At 51.3% G+C, this 15935-nt stretch overlaps 1 protein-coding gene across 1 annotated transcript; it reads right to left on the bottom strand.

Annotated features, from left to right (window-relative positions):
• Positions 1 to 3811: 3811 nt before the first annotated feature.
• Positions 3812 to 8649, bottom strand: LOC105882846 (sialic acid-binding Ig-like lectin 8). The gene is made up of 7 exons (XM_075993272.1): positions 8134 to 8649; positions 7656 to 7934; positions 7391 to 7438; positions 5077 to 5331; positions 4663 to 4756; positions 4250 to 4330; positions 3812 to 3898 (listed from the first exon to the last, which is right to left on the bottom strand). The coding sequence occupies exons 1-6, from the start codon at positions 8561 to 8563 to the stop codon at positions 4258 to 4260; spliced, it is 1179 nt and encodes a 392-aa protein (XP_075849387.1). The 5' UTR covers positions 8564 to 8649; the 3' UTR covers positions 3812 to 3898; positions 4250 to 4257.
• Between the last annotated feature and the right edge of the window lie 7286 nt (positions 8650 to 15935).

The raw sequence follows: 15935 nt of genomic DNA, 5'->3' as shown, positions 1-15935 counted from the left end.
TTTATTTTATTTGAGACAGAGCCTTACTTTGTTGCCCAGGCTAGAGTGAGTGCCGTGTCGTCAGCCTAGCTCACAGCAACCTCAAACTCCTGGGCTCAAGCGATCCTCCTGCCTCAGCCTCCCGAGTAGCTGGGACTACAGGCATGCGCCACCATGCCCGGCTAATTTTTTCTATATGTATTAGTTGGCCAATTAATTTATTTCTATTTATAGTAGAGACGGGGTTTCCGCCCTTGCTCAGGCTGGTTTCGAACTCCTGACCTCGAGCAATCCACCCGCCTCGGCCTCCCAGAGTGCTAGGATTACAGGCGTGAGCCACCGCACCTGGCCTTAAAGTTTTGTTTTGAAACTCTTCCATATCTTCTGGATACGTGCCCTTTGTCAGATATTTTGAATATTGTCTTTTCGTCTGTAACTTTTCTATTCACTTTCTTTACAGTGTCTTTTACAGAACAACTAGCCTCTGTCCCCCAAACAGGCGTTACTCAGAGGGGTTACAAAGAGGCGACCCCCTGGCATCTCTAGACGTGGAGGCTGAGTAGTGGCCACCCAAAGAAACCCAGGTCTCAGTTCCTGGAAGTTGTAAGTGCTACCTTATAAGTAAAAGGGTCTTTGCAGATGTGATTAACTTAGGGATTCTGACCAGTGGAGATCATCCTGGATTATCTAGTTGATCTTTAAATCTAATCCCATGTGTCCTGTGAAGAGAGAAGCAAATAGAGATTTGATTCCAGAAAAGGGGGTGAGACCATGTGACCAGGGAAGGAGAGACTGGAGTGCCACAGCCAGAAGGCAAGGAATGCACCAGCTTTAACAATCTGGAAGGAAAAACAGTAAGATTCATGGCTTGGATCTCTAGAGGAATGCAGCCCAAGCAACACCTTGATTTCAGCACAGAGTAACTGATTTCAGGTTTCTAGCCTCCAGAACTGTGAGACAATAAATTTACTTTTTTGTTGTTGTTGTCATTTTAAGACATCAGCTTGTGGTAATTTGTCACGGTGTATATGGGAGAGTAATACAGGGAGGAATTCATTGAGCACCTCTGAGAGATTGCAGGGAAGGAATGGAGAAAAGCCCTCCTCCTCCACGCCCATTCTCTGTTCCTCTTGGCAGCAAAACTCCCCAAGGGCCCGTTTGTACTCACTTGTCTCACCTCCGTTTCTCTGATTCTTTTTCAAACTTGTTCCAATCAAGTGCCACCATTTCCCAAACTTCTATGAAAACTGCTTTGTCAATTATCTCACACCATATACAACATCAACTCAGAATAGATTAAAAAATAAAACACAAGGCCTGAAATTATAAAACTCCTAGAAGAAAATAGAGGGAATGAAGTTTCTTTATCTTATCTGGGCAAAGAGTTTTGGGGACATGATTCCAAAAGAACAGGCAACAAAAGCAAAATTAGAGAAATGGATTTCTATCAACTAAAAAGGTTCTGCACAGCAAAGAAAGTGAATATCTACAGAAGGGAAGAAAATATCTGCACCTATACATCCGGTAAGGGGTTAATATCCAGCATATATAAGGGACTCAAACAACTCAGTAGCAGGAAACAAATAACCTGATTTAAAAAAGAAGAAAAGAATTTCAGTAGACAGTTCTCCAAAGAACACATACAAATACAAACTCTGACAGGCATGGAAAACTGCTCAACATCACTGACCATCAGGAAAATGCAAATCAAAACCACAAGGACGCGTCTCCTGACACCTGTTAGAATGACTAATACCAGGAAGGCAGGAGATGGCACGTGTTGCCAAGACAGCGCCAATAACACATGTGTATCACCTTCTCCGTCCGTAATAACCCCCTTTCACCTCCCTCATCTGCTGTCATCCCGTCACGCCAGCTGTACACTGTCACTTCTCCAGCCTGGATCCGCCTCCTGAGCTCCCTCCAGCCCCAGGCGCTGTCAGGTGGATTCTCAGAATTAACGTCCTCTCCAACTCCCTGCTCCTCTATGGACACAGCTCCTTCCTCGAAGGTGCTCAGGAGAAGATTCTGGCATCATCTTTGCTCCTCCTGTGCCCTCGCCGACCACCCATTGGAAAGCCCTGTCAGCTTGACCTTCAGCACATACCCAATCACGTCCCTAGCCCAGCCCGCCTCCCTGGTGCAGCCAGCAGCCCTCCCCTTGGAGGGACCAGTGACGCCTTCCCAGGCTCCCTGACCATGGCGGCCGGGGGTTCTGTCACAGTGCAAGTGCATTGTGTCTGTGCTGTCCCCAAAGGCTCTGCATCTCTGCTCCCTCCTCCTGCCCCCTCTGCTCACACACGGGCCCTGGAGAGTCCCCAGCTCCTGGCCTGCCGCTGCCTCTGGGCACTGCACTCGCTCTTCCTCTTGTTCCCTCTCCTGAGGCACTTTTCCTTACTCAGACCCAGAGCCTGCTTCCTCACCGAAGTCGCGTCTGAGCCCAACATCACCTCCTCCTGCTGTCAGTCACAGACATGTCCCCAAAATGTCACAAGCTCCTTTTCTGGCATGATTTTCCTTCAAATGCATATCATAAGCCCTCATGCTCTCATTTTGTTAATTTATTTTTTCCTTCTTTCTCCTGAATGCCAATGTCTTGTTTACTTTTTTTGTTGTGGTAAAATGTAGGTAACACACAATTGGCCACTTTTAAGTTTCGTAGGGTACAATTCAGTGGCATCAAGCACATTCTCAGTGTTGTGCAACCACAGCCGCTATCAATTTCTGGAGCTTTCTCATCATCCCAAACCGACACTCAGCACCAGTTGCACAATCGCTCCTGTCCCCAGCTGCTGGCAACCGCCGTTCTACTTCCTGTCTCGATTAAGTTGCCTATTCTAGGCAGGTCACATAAGCAGAATCACACAACATTTGGACTTTGTGTCCGGCCTACCATAGCATTCCACTTACCATATTGTCTCAGATTTCATCCCTACCGTGGCAGGTGTCGGAATTCTGCTCCTCCCCGTGTAAGGCTCGAGACTGTCTCGTGGGCTGTGTGCACCACCGTGTGTTCCTCCCTTCATCCGCCAGGGGACACGGGCTGCGGCGCGCTTAACTGCTGCGAGTAACGCTGTGAACACCGGCTTAGCTGTGACCGCTGAAGTCCGCACTCTCAGGCCCTTGAAGAATATGTCTAGGAGTGCATAGCCGGTCACTTGGAAATGCTATGCGTGACTTTTGGAGGAAATACCAAGGAATTTTCCAAAGAATTACACCATTTTACAAGAAATGCAAAAGGATTCCAATTTCTCCACTTTTGCAAACATTTATTATATTCTTTTTTTAAATAAAAGCTACCCTAATGGATGTGAAGTCGCATCTCATTTGTCGTTTTTCTTTTGTATTTTTCAAAAGACTATGACGTTGACATCCTTCCATGTGCTCATTGGCTTCTTGTGCCTCTTCTTTGGAAGCGCCTATGCAAGGCTTTGGATGACGGAGACTGCTGAGGTTACCTTCACCGCGCGACTCTCGCACTCTGACAGTCTCGGCACACAGTAGGCGTTCAATTATTCCTCCTGAACAAGTCTATGAATGACTGAAGGACTGAGTGTCCCTCTGCCACGCAAAAGCACACAAGGAACACACACTACCCTGAGTGACATTTAAGGCTGAGCCTGAAGGATGAGCAGGATGTACAGGCAGAAATGGGGAGGGAAGGGCGTTTCAGGAGGAGGAACTATGCATGTGAAGTGTCAGATCGCAGAGGACTTGGCCCAGGGGGTGTGGGGACACGTGGGGAGACGCAGGGAAGGGAGGGATCAGGAGGACAGTCCGGCAGGGGACAGACCCTGCGAGGACCCAGTCCCGGCCGTGGCGTTTGCACCTCGTTCTCCAGCAATGGGGGAGGCACGGCCGTCCACACTGTGCGGGGCTGGAGGAGGACATATCTGGAGGCCCAGTCTGGAGGCCTGTGCTGGGGAGAGACGGAGGCAGGGTGGGGTGGACTCAGGGAGCAGCGTGGAAGCGAGGCTGCAGGAATGACCAGGGTGGAGAAAAGGGCTTGGGATGAGCCGTGCTCAGGAGAAGGAGGGACGAAAGTGAGTGACCCATGGGGTGTGGGGAGGGGTGAAGGTGGGGAACCTCACCCTGGATCTGCACACAGAGACTCAGCCACCCAGTCATCAGCGGGACAGGGCCCAGCAGGACAAGGGGGCTTGGGGAGGAGATGGGTGGCTCAGCCTTGGCCATGCTGAGCAGAGCAACCCTGGAGGCCATCATGGAGGTGTCCAGTGGATTGTGGGAGGTGAGATGCCGCATCACTCACCTGAGGGATTAGCCCGTGACAGTGTCTGCATCCCCCGTGCCCCCTGCTGCCCGGTCCGCCTTCCCCCTGCGGGACCTCACTCTGAGGGAACAGACCAGGGCCTGTCATGGGGCAGGACGGGGGTGCAGAGGGCAGCAGCCTCACCTCCCTGGGCCCTGTCAGGGGCAGGAGGGGACTGAGGAGGAGACAGCAGGTCTAACCCAAGGCCCTCTCGATGACAGCAGGAACATCCCCCCTGGACCCTTGTCCAGAGCTGGGGACAGACACACTGGCCGCGTGGGATCTCACCACCCGCTCAGCCCCTGCTGGCCCAGGCCCCTGTCCCCTTTCTGGTCCCTCCAGCACAGGGCGTGGGGATCAGGTCGTGTCCCCAGCCCTCCCACCCCTCCCCTTGTCCCTGGGGCCACGCTCACCTGAGGAAGATGAGGCAGAGGCAGAGAAGCAGGATCTTCACAGCAGATCCCACGACGGCCACCAGAGTCACCTCTGCCACGGGCCCCGGTTTCCCTGTGGACAGTAGGGTGAGCGGCTTCCCCTCGAAACCACAGTCCGCGTCCTTCCTCCCTTACTGGGACTCGGCTGTGGGCTCTCCCGGCCTCGCTGTGTCCCTGGGTGTGGGGCCACCTCAGCACAGGGCTGACCCGCCCTGCCCAGACGGACCACAGCAGGCGGAGGGCTCTGGCCCCGGGGACGCTCTGGGCTCACAGCTGAGTGTGACCCTGAGTGGGGCACAGCCCTCTGACCCCACTGAGCCCAGGGGCTTCTTGCTCGGTGACCCGGGGCTGCGGGCCAGGGCTGGGGTCTGGTGTGCAGCCCCTGACACTCACGCTTCAGGGAGAGGCTCAGGGAGACATGCTGGGAGCCCAGAGGGTTCTCAGCTAGGCAGGTGACTTCTCCGTCCCTGAGGTGCACTCGAGGCAGCTCCAGCTCCCCAGGGTTCGAGGGCTGAGAGGGGCACAGGGTCAGGCCCCCCCAGGTCCAGCTCAGCCTGGCAGGGGGGTTGCTGTTGACACCACAGAGCAGACGCAGGGACTGGCCCTCCAGCACTGGCAGAGATGAGCCGTTCTCCAGGGCTGTGGGTGCTGTAGAGAAAGAGACAGAGGGTCAGAGAGACAAAGATACCGAAAGAAAGAAGGATGCAGAAAGAGATCTGGTAGAAGGACAGATTCAGACACAGAGACAGAGACTGAGAGAAGCAGACTCTGTGACATGCATCCGGACAGAGATGGAGCACGAGCCTGAGCCTGGCTCTGGCCCCAGTTTCTCTGTGCCAGGCGATGTCGATTCTCCTCTGCGCCGGTGGGTCCTGTTGGGCTGGACTGTGGCCCCAGAAGTCACAGAGGAAGGGGCTCGGGCTCACAGGACACCAGATATGACGTCAGCTCAGGCCCACGTTCCAGGCCCTCTTCAATGCTCTCGCTGACGGCTCAGAATCCAGGTTCACCCGAAGAGTCCTGATCTCTCTCCAGCCCTTCCCGTGACAGCGCTTCACTGAGTTATCGCTGTGCCTCTCCGTGGGGCTCACTCCAGAAATTCAGAGTCTGGGGGAGCAGGGGCTTAGAAACTGCTGCCCCCGAGGTCACATGACACATGGTGGAGGGGACGCAGGGTGCACCAGCCCTGGGCAATGTAAATGAGAAGAGCCAAATGCTGTGGGCCAGGAGGGCTTCCTGGGGGAGGCACACCTACTTGGCACCTGGAGGGGGGTGTGAAGGACCAGCAGGCGGCTAGAGGATGAGGGGTGGAAGGGAGTTCCAGGCAGCAGGAACAGACAGTGCAAAGATGACCAGGGCCTGAGCCAGTTCAGGGATGGGGGTGGGGTAGGGTGGAGCAGGGGAGGAATCCAGGACACAGGAGGAAAGCAGGGAGATTTGTTTTCATAACCTCAGAGTGGGGAATCATAACCCACCAAAGGCATTGGTAGATGCAGCTACAAAATAAACAGGTCCCTGGACAGTGTAAAAACCATAGACCTCCAAGGACAAAGCCACCTGGCACATTGAGAAATGTATTTACAAAGCATCTCAGGCACAAATACTGACTTCTCAAACTGAAAAGAGCTTCTAAGAATAAATAATTAAGGTCAAGCCTCTCTGGAAAGCTGAGCAAAGACTGTGAACAGGCAGTTCCCAGAATAAAGGAAATACAAATGTCTCTTCGTGATGGAAAGGGATGCACGGCGTTATTCATAATAAGGGAAATGCTCGTTAAAGCTCCATGGAGATTCCACCTGTCACCTGCTATTGGCAGAGACCAAAAGGTCCCAGCACACTGGGTGGTGAGGCTGGGGGACACTCGCACAACCACTCCTCCCTGCTGGAAATCTAAACTCCTGTACCCCGGACGGGGAAGAGCCCGGGGTGTGTCTCCATATTAGACCCAGCTGTTTTGCATTCACACAGTCACCCCTCAGAGGCACAAAGCCATTTGTGAAAGGAGACACGAGATTATTCGTGGCAGCAATTTTGTTGATAGAATAAAATTAGTGCCTTGATGTTTCACTAAAATAAAGTGTGTCCAAAGCCAGAGTCCACCCATGCAGGGGGACACCACACAGCCCCAGAGGAGCACGGGGACAGTCTGCACAACTGACGTCAAACCACCTCCGAGGTCCTGCAGGTGAACAGACCAAGGCTCGGAGCAGTCTGTGGAGACCCTGGTGGGTTCTGGGGAGGGGACGGGCCTCTGAGGACTCACCCTGCTGTGCACTTGGAATTGTCAACCATGAGACCGTATCACCCACCCAGAGGTACATGAACTACTGGGGGCCAGTTCTGCTGTGAGTGTCGCCCTGCCTTGTTGTGGGCCGAGGGGTGTGCAGGTGTCTTAGGGGAGGGAGGGGCCCTGGGTCACCAGCAAGGGGGGCTCAGGTGACCAGGTGAGTCTGGTGAGAAGGACATACCTGCCCTGACGGAAGAGACCCAGCTCCTGCAGCCCAGGGAGGGCCTGTCCTACCTGAGCTGTCTCCTTGGAGGACAGTCACCGTCAGGTTCTGAGGAGTGTGCAGGTGTCTTAGGGGAGGGAGGGGCCCTGGGTCACCAGCAAGGGGGGCTCAGGTGACCAGGTGAGTCTGGTGAGAAGGACATACCTGCCCTGACGGAAGAGACCCAGCTCCCGCAGCCCAGGGAGGGCCCGTCCTACCTGAGCCGTCTCCTCGGAGGACAGTCACCGTCAGGTTCTGAGGAGAGTCTGGGGCAGAGAGACACGGCAGCCCCAAGTCACTGCTGAGGGCTGGGTGGACGCTGTCTCTGTCCCCAGGAGCCACGTCAGGGGGGAGGGTGGCACCAGCATCCTCCTGTCCCTCCCCCCTGGACCCCACAGCCCAGCACCCCGTGTGCAGCCCTGACCCCATCCCGCTGCCCTGGGGACCCCAGCAGGACCCCAGGATTCCCAGCCCAGCTCTCACAGGACACGTTGAGATGGACAGTCCTCGTCGTGGTCACACCGGCCCCAGGCAAGGTCACCTGGCAGGTGAGGCTGGTGCCGTGGTCCTGGGGCTGAGGGACGAGGGTGAGCACCGAGGAGCGGCCAGTGATGGGGCCCTGGGGAGCCACGGAAGCCCCCTCCCAGGAGATCCTGGGGGGCGTCCCCTGCTCACAGGCCCAGGGCACAGAGCAGGTCAGGGTGCTGGGGCGGCCGCACTCCAGGGTCCCCGGGAGGAGGATGTCGGGCGTGTGGGTCAGGGCTGGGGAGGAGAGGGGGACACGCAGGGTCAGGAGGGAGGGTCGAGGTGCAGCCCTGAGAGGACTCAGGCTCTGGTCTAGCTCCTCCCCTGAGCCCCACACGCTTCACCCCAGCCCCTCCCTGGACAGGGTCCCAGCCCAGCCCCGCCCTGCGGCCCAACCACCTCCCCCTCTGGGCCTATCTTGGAAACCCAACCTTACCTGCCACTTGCACAAAAAGCTTGTCATTCGTGTAACTGAATTTCACATTTCTTCTTGCTTCTACTCGAAAAAAGTATGACTTCTGGTCCCTCCTTGTGGCGTCTCTGATGCTCAGGGAGCAGTTGCTCCTCCTGGGATCCCCGAGGAGGAGGAATCGGCCCTGGGTCTCCTCCTGCACTTTCCTAGCTGGGTCGTTTGTGGCCACTGGAGTGCCACGGTGTGGATCGGCCTCTTCCGGGTACCAGTAGCCGTGAACAGGGTCAGAGTCAGTCCGGCTGTCCCCGAGGTAGGAGAAGGAGCAGGGCACAAGGACACACAGGCCCTCCTGCACCGTCACCACACTCTGCACTTGCAGCCTGTAACCTTCTGGATACCCTCCCTGTCCCTCCACCCCCGCCATCCCCCAGAGCAGGGCCAGCAGCAGCAGCATGGCGGGCACAGGTGCCAGGGCCCCCGGGGACAGTCGCTCCTCGGGGTTCTTCTCTCGGGAACTGAGAGCTACAGCACTTAGAGGAGGCCCCACAGGAAGCCGGGGGCGAGGTCAGAGCCGTGGCCCTCCTCAGAGAGGAACTTCACAGCATGACACCGTCAGGGCCAGGGCAGGCCTCGCAGTCGGCTGTCGTCACCCACGTCCACTCCTGGGGACCCTGTGGGCAGACGGGGAGAGTCGCGCAGGTTCCCACCCACGCAGACCCCGACCACATCTCTGCCTCCCTGTCAACGCCCTTCCCTTGAGGGACGTTTTCTGGAAGGTGACAGTGGGTCCCGTCTGTCCGGGCCCTGAGTCTCCAGCTGCGGGTGTCTATGGAGGGCAGGGGTGGGCTCAGGGACTGCCGGGCGGGGGGCAGCAGCCTCCCCCCACTCAGCGCCACGTGTGGCCGTCCCCTCTGCACATCGAGGCCAGCACCAGACCCGGCTCCTGTCCTCATGGAGCCACGGCCGGCAGGAGACAGCACGTCTCCACCATCCAGGTTCCCAGTGTAGGGGCATAGCTCTGCGGATGCTGGTGTGTCGTGTGTGTTAAGACTCCGCGGTAGATGCGTGCATATTTAGAACTTTTATCTTATTCTGATGGTTAAAGCTTTGATCTTTATGAAGTCCCCTTTCTTCACCTGTGCTACAGCACTTTGCGTTGAGACTCATCATCTGATATTAGGGAAGTGCCACCAACTGGCTTTTGTTGACTGCTTGCATGGTGCCATCATTTGTCATCTTAAATGTTAACCTTTCTGAGTCCTCAAGTGATATTTCTGTTTCCTGTAGTAGCGGGAGGCCACCTTCCCTGCACTCACTGTGTCACTGGTTCCTCCAGACACACAGGGACGGGTCCTCTCTGGGGAAGAGAGAAGCAGGCGAGTGTGGCAGACCCAGTGCTGCCCTCACCATCCCGCAGGGCGCTGGACAGGTCACCGGAGGACCCTGTGCTGAGGCTGCGCAGGCAGAGGCTGGGGCTGCTCCCCCCAGGGTTGAGTTCGAGTCCTGGCGACGCCGGGGCGAGGGCCGTGGCCAGGACTTGGGGTGGGAGGGGAGGTGGGATGGTGCAGACCACACAGCACAGCGCCCGGAGCAGGGTGAGGACCCAGCAGAGGTGCTGGCACGTTCTGAGCACTGGGGCTGTGGGAGGTGACAGAGGGACCAGTGTCCCTTTGGTCACTGCTGTCCCAGCCTCTGACACTGATCTCTAGACAGCTGCCCCCATGCCTGGCCCTCCTTCCCCTCCCTGTCCCAGAACCTGCCACTCTGCCCTGGCTCAGGGCTTTTCTCTCGCAGACCCCACTGCTGGGAGTCTGTGCTCGGGGACGTGAAACACAGACTTTCAGCGGGGAGTGACCCACCCCTGGGAGCCATGGGGCTCTGTTGGGAAACAGCTCCTGCCCCTGGACGTGGAGAACATGTCCCTGCTGGGTTGTTGGGGCTATGGAGGAACTGGTGGATCCTGGGAGACAGGACAGGGAATTCAGGGAGTCTCCTTAAATGGATTTAGTGGTAGTTTGCACAATTGTTTAGAATATTCTAGCTCTTTGGTTTTCCATATAAATTTTAGTATCAGCTTGTCAATTTGCACAGATGCTCTCAGGAAGAAATTGTTTGAGGTTGCATTGATTTCACAGATCAGTTTCGGGATAACTGTGACTTTCACAATATTGAATCTTCCAATCCATGAACATGGTATATCCTTCCATTTTTAGGTGTTGTGGATCTCTTTATATATTCACATTTACATTGTCCACGGGCATTTGGCCTGGCTTTGCCAACAATATGTGTTAGATGTCCATGAAAAACATGGTTTGTCAAACCTATTTGAAGGAAAATACCCTTCTAGAAAAAGATGGCAGACATTACGCTTTTGTTATTAATTAATGAAAAAGTAGTGGATCTATTTCTCAGTCTGCGTTTCTACCTATTTAACCGTCTGTTCATCCCAGCAAGCAGCAGTTTGGTGCTATGGTTTTGGGCCATGGGGTGCCTGGAACATCCTGGTGTCCAGGAAGCAGGAGAGGCACTGGGAGCAGGAGAAGCTTGGTAGCACCCCACTCCTGGCCCCGTGGCTTGATGGTGCAAGGCATGTTTTCAATATGGTTGGACTTCATATTCTCTGGTACATGGATCTCAGTGCCTGGGTCAAATCAAGGGAAGAGATGGCACCTCTGCTTATGCCCCTGGGAGTCCTCAAGTGGCTTCTCCCCTCACCCCAGAGTCCTATCTGCCTCCCCACCCCTCACCTTGACTGTGGAACAGGTGTTTCCCCTCGAGGCCTTTACCCTCCCAGGACATTCAGAGAAATGTCTTATTTTTGGAACATGGAATAACTTCTCTCCATTCCAAAGCAATACGTCCCTCCCCCTGTGTCTTGTAACCGGGCGTCTCTGTTGTTCAGGGACAAGTTCCAGGCCCCAGGTCCACCAAGCAGGCAGCATTGAGCTTGCAGCTCCTGTACTTTCTGTCCTGAGTTATTTGTGGGCGCAGGAGCACCCCATCCATGAACACCCCTCTGGAAACGAGTCCTACGAGCCGGGTGCTCAGTCCAGGAAACCCAAACGTAAAAGCCGAGGCGAGTCAGCAGGATTCCAGTGTTTCTGCCTTGGTGCAAAGCCTGAGTTCTAGTTCACACTCTGGATCCTGAGCAAAAGCTCCTGGGGACGTGCAGCGCCAGGCTCCAGTGTCCGGCCCTTTATCCCCCTGGTGAGTGGTGCACTTGCCCTGCCGCCCAGCCAGGCAGCAGCAGCAAAAGCATCTCTTGCGTTTTAAGTGCTGAGCTCTGCGCTGTTCAGTTCCCAGGGGCCCCGAGGCTGAGAAGAGTGGGCGGGAAAAACGGGGTGGGGGAGAGGTCAGCAGAAAGCCGGTGAGAGTGCACAGAAGGGGCAGTTCACAGGAGTACAGGTGTGTGAGGCAGGTGGGGAGTGTCAGGTTCACGGGCATTAGCCATTCCCACTTCCCCAATCTGCACAGCGACCCACTGAGACCCAGAGAGGAAGAATGAGTTACAAGAGTCCCTGCAGGATGTCGGTTACCCTGCCGTCACGTGTCTTTCTGTGTTTGCAAGACTTTATGTAACGTTAAAATTGCTTCCACCCTGCATGTGTCACAGAATTTTCCCATGAGTTTTCTTGCTGGGAGATAATTTTGATTTCTGAATCATTTCCTTTCATGCTATAGGGCCAATAGGGTTTTGTATTTGTCTGTGAGTCAGTTTTGATACACGACATTTTCTAGAAGTTTCATATTTCACTTAGATTAGAAATTTTATTAGAATATATTTGTGACCTAGTCTTACTGTAATTTTAAGATAAAATTTATTGAAACAAACCTAGCATAAGAAATGTGCACAGGCCAGGCGCGGTGGCTCACGCCTGTAATCCTAGCACTCTGAGAGGCCGAGGCAGATGGATCGCTTGGGGTCAGGAGTTCGAAACCAGCCTGAGCAAGAGTGAGACCTCGTCTCTACTAAAAATAGGAAGAAATTAATTGGCCAATTAAAATATATATAGAAAAAATTACCCGGGCATGGTGGCGCATGCCTGTAGTCCCAGCTACTTGGAAGCTGAGACAGAAGGATCGCTTGAGCCCAGGAGTTTGAGATTGCTGTGAGCTAGGCTGACGCCATGGCATTCTAGCCCAGGCAACAGAGTGAGACTCTGTATCAAAAAGAAAAAGAAAAAGAAATGTACACAAATGACAAATGTAAAGTTTCATTAATGTTTAAAAATCTGTATGACCACCACCCAACTCAAGAAATAAACGAAACTAAACAACAACAATAACAACAGAAAACCCAATTTATTTTTTTTTATTTATTTTTTTTATTTTATTTTTTTTTAATTCTTTTTCTAAGATTCCATGTCTAAGCTTAAGAAAACCCAATTTAACAATTGGAAAAGGAGGCCAGGCATGGTGGCTCACGCCTGTAATCCTAGCACTTCGGGAGGTGGAGGCGGGAGGATTTATTAATCACCTGTAGTTGATTGTGATTTAAGTGCCTATGAAGCCAGTGCCTTGAAGGATCAGGTGGTGACTGCTATTCACTGCTAGGTGAGCAATAATGGCCACAAAGTCTGGGGTGGACTGTCTGCTTCCGACTCTGCTGGAAGACGGACAAAGAATAAGTGACAAGCTCAAGTCTTATCTCTTAGGTCAAGTTACCATGGAAAAGTACAGAAGTTCGATGTGGCTCTAAATAATCTCATGCCATCTGGCTGCAATAACAATCTTGTGAAAAATCAGACCCCAAGTGTAATTGTATTTGTTAGAGAATTACCACGTAATTCGAATCCAAAGATTTGCCCAAGTCTCTTATATGAAATTTAGAGCAATGACTGAGACCTGGAAAAGGGTCTTGGATAAAAATCAAAATCCCATGAACATATGGATGATCTATAGGTGTGGTTTTGAATAAAGTTGAAAATCTAGAATCACCTTCACTCCAAGACTTTTCTGAGCCTGTCTTGTCAGCAAAATGTAGCCTGATTTCTTCATCGTGGAGAGATCAGTCTTTCCCTACTTGAAGACTCTGAAATAATTCTATTTGGGGACAATGTCTTACAGAAAGGCTCAGAGTCCCTTCCAGACCCAGCCCAATCACCCTTTCCCCCTCTAGACCAAGAATAAAATGCCAGCCTCTTCTAAGGGGACAAATACCATCTTTGACCCCTCTGAAGGTCTTACACTCTAAAGGAAGCATAAGAGTTACCGATTTAGATGAGCAGAAACCTGAAGAATATATGTAAAAATGAACTCCAAGAATCTTAGACCAAAAAAACTGAAATATTATGCTGGCTTGATCCAAATGTTTGATATGGGTGTGCTGACAAAAGATCACAGATATAACGGGTTAGCTGCCCAGTAGATCAAGGGGTTCATTCACTCCACTCAATAATGACCCAAATTCAATAAGGTTGATGCCAGAACTTTCGTGGCATAATGGAGAGAAAATAATGCAAAGGTTTAGAGGGTTTAAAATGTTAAAGAGTTAAAAGCCATGAAAATACAACCTGCAGACTCAGGCCTCCTGCTATTACTCCTAAAATAATACTGGAGAGAGAGCACTAGTGTCTGTGAAAAGCTCTGTGAAGGCTGGATTTCCGGCGCAGGCTGGGGTGCCCGGGGTCACTGCCGTTGACCTGTGCACTCTGCCTTCACCGGCAATAACGGGCATGGTCAGGGCAGAGTGTCAGCACTTCAGCCCTGGAGACAAGCTGAGCACAGTTACTGCAGAGCAAAGCAGGGACACGGCGGCAGATCACCCTGCCACTGCAACTGAGGCTGCCTGCTCGGTAGGCATCTTTGCATTCTGCAGGCAACGTATGCTCCCATCTGCTCCCATCCGCTGGCCACGCTGGTCTGAAGGGTTCCAGCTCGGACTTGCTCCCGGTGCAAGAGAGGGTTCTGCAGCAGGTCCAGGCTGTAGTCCAAGAAGCTTTATAACTTGAGTTTTACAACTCAAGATGAAATTGTACTTGAAGTGTCTGTGACAATTACGAATGTTGGCTTGCCCTAGAGTGCAAACTGGCGGGACTTCCGTTGCAAAGCCTGCTCATTCTTCAGAACTCGGTGGACCTCTCGAGAACCAGCTTATGCCTGTCATCAGGCCCTGACAGAGACGGAAACCTGACTATACGACATGAACTAAGTGTAGGATGTGCACTGCCCCTCATGAGCTCGGTGCTCTGTGTCTCACCAAGATAAAAGTCGGGGCACGTGCAGTGACAGCCCATCACCAAGTGACAGTCCGATATGCCACACATCACTCCTGGCGTGTTGCCTCATTTTTTATGAAATCGCACCTACGACCTCATAAGGAAGTGCTCTGTGGCCATGGCTTGAGGAGGAACAAGTCCAGCTTGGCTTTCACACGGTTCTGCGCAATACTCGGGCACAGACGGGTGGTCTTCTCAGCGTGGCAAACTCTATCGCAACGAGCCTGACAGTCGGGGTGAAGGGACGCTGTCTGGTGGCAGAATGTCATCAATGCATTTGGTTTTTCACTCATCTGGACTGAGAGGTCACAAGCACAGATAACGGACTGAATCACGCCTACAGGTCCGGGCAACAGTTTCCCTAGGAATTTGTACACTTTGTACTAATATTCAAAGATTTTCATAAATTTTTTTGTTCCTTATTTAATTTCCGCAGTATTGAATGATGTCTTCTCATGTATATTTCTGGAAACTAGTTACTTTTGCCTTTTGTCTTTATTTCTGGATTAATTTCAACTGAGGTCTGTTCATTTTATTAGTCATATCAAAAGAACTATCAGTTCATGATGTTGTTCTTCTCTATTGAATATGTTTTGTATGATATGTGTTCTTATCATTTGATTTTTCCTTCTTTTAAATTCTTTTTGGTTTATTTTACTGTTCTTTTTCTAAGTTCTTGAAATAAAAGCTTAACTTCTTAAATTCTAGTTTTTTTTCACATTTCATATATACATCTAAGGTTACATATATATTTTTTCACCAGCAACTGTTCTAGTTTTGCTTTAAAATTTTTCATAGCATTTTCAGTATCATTCATTTTAAAATAATTTCTAATTAATGTTTCTATTATATATTATTGTTATTTATGTTACGACTTATTTATAAGAGATTTTCTAAGTTCCCACTAACATGTACAGATAGGCAGACATATTATACAAATAGATATAGTTACGCTTTATCACTGATTCCTAGCTTAATAACATTGGGATCAGAGAGCACATTCCATATAGTTTCAATGCTTTGATATATGCTCAAATTTACTTTATGGCCTAGAATGTGGTAAAACTTTTTGAAATACTTCATATGTGTGCAAATAGAACCTGTTTTCTGTAGTTGTTGGGAGAAGTTTTCTATCTATGGCCACAGGTCAAGTTTGTGAATTATTTACATATACTCTATCTCATATCCTTAGTGATTTTTTTCTCTGTATGTTCCATCAGTGATTGCAAGATATGTGTTAAGTCCATGAATGTGGATTAGTCTAGTTTGTTTTCATTTTGCTAAGTTTTACCTTTTCTATTTTGAAGCTATTTTATCATATGCATACAGATTTCAAATGTTATATCCTGATAGGTTGAAACTGTGTTATAAAGTAGTTCCGTTTATCTCCAGTAACACTTTTTGTTCTAAAATACATAATTTCTGATATTAATATGCCTCTGATGGTCAGTTTTATGTGTCAGTGTGGCTAGCCTGTAGTCCCTAGAATATCCAATGAAATATTAACCTAGGTGTTGCTGTGAAGATACTTTTGTTTAATAATTAAGGCACATAATCAGTTTACTTTAAATAATAAAGATCATCCTAAGGGTAGGCTTAATTAAATCA

Source organism: Microcebus murinus, chromosome 16 (assembly GCF_040939455.1).
Source record: "Microcebus murinus isolate Inina chromosome 16, M.murinus_Inina_mat1.0, whole genome shotgun sequence".
Classification (NCBI taxonomy): Eukaryota; Metazoa; Chordata; class Mammalia; order Primates; family Cheirogaleidae; genus Microcebus; species Microcebus murinus.
Note: the sequence above shows the minus strand (reverse complement) of the source record. Positions and strands in the feature narration are given on the sequence as shown.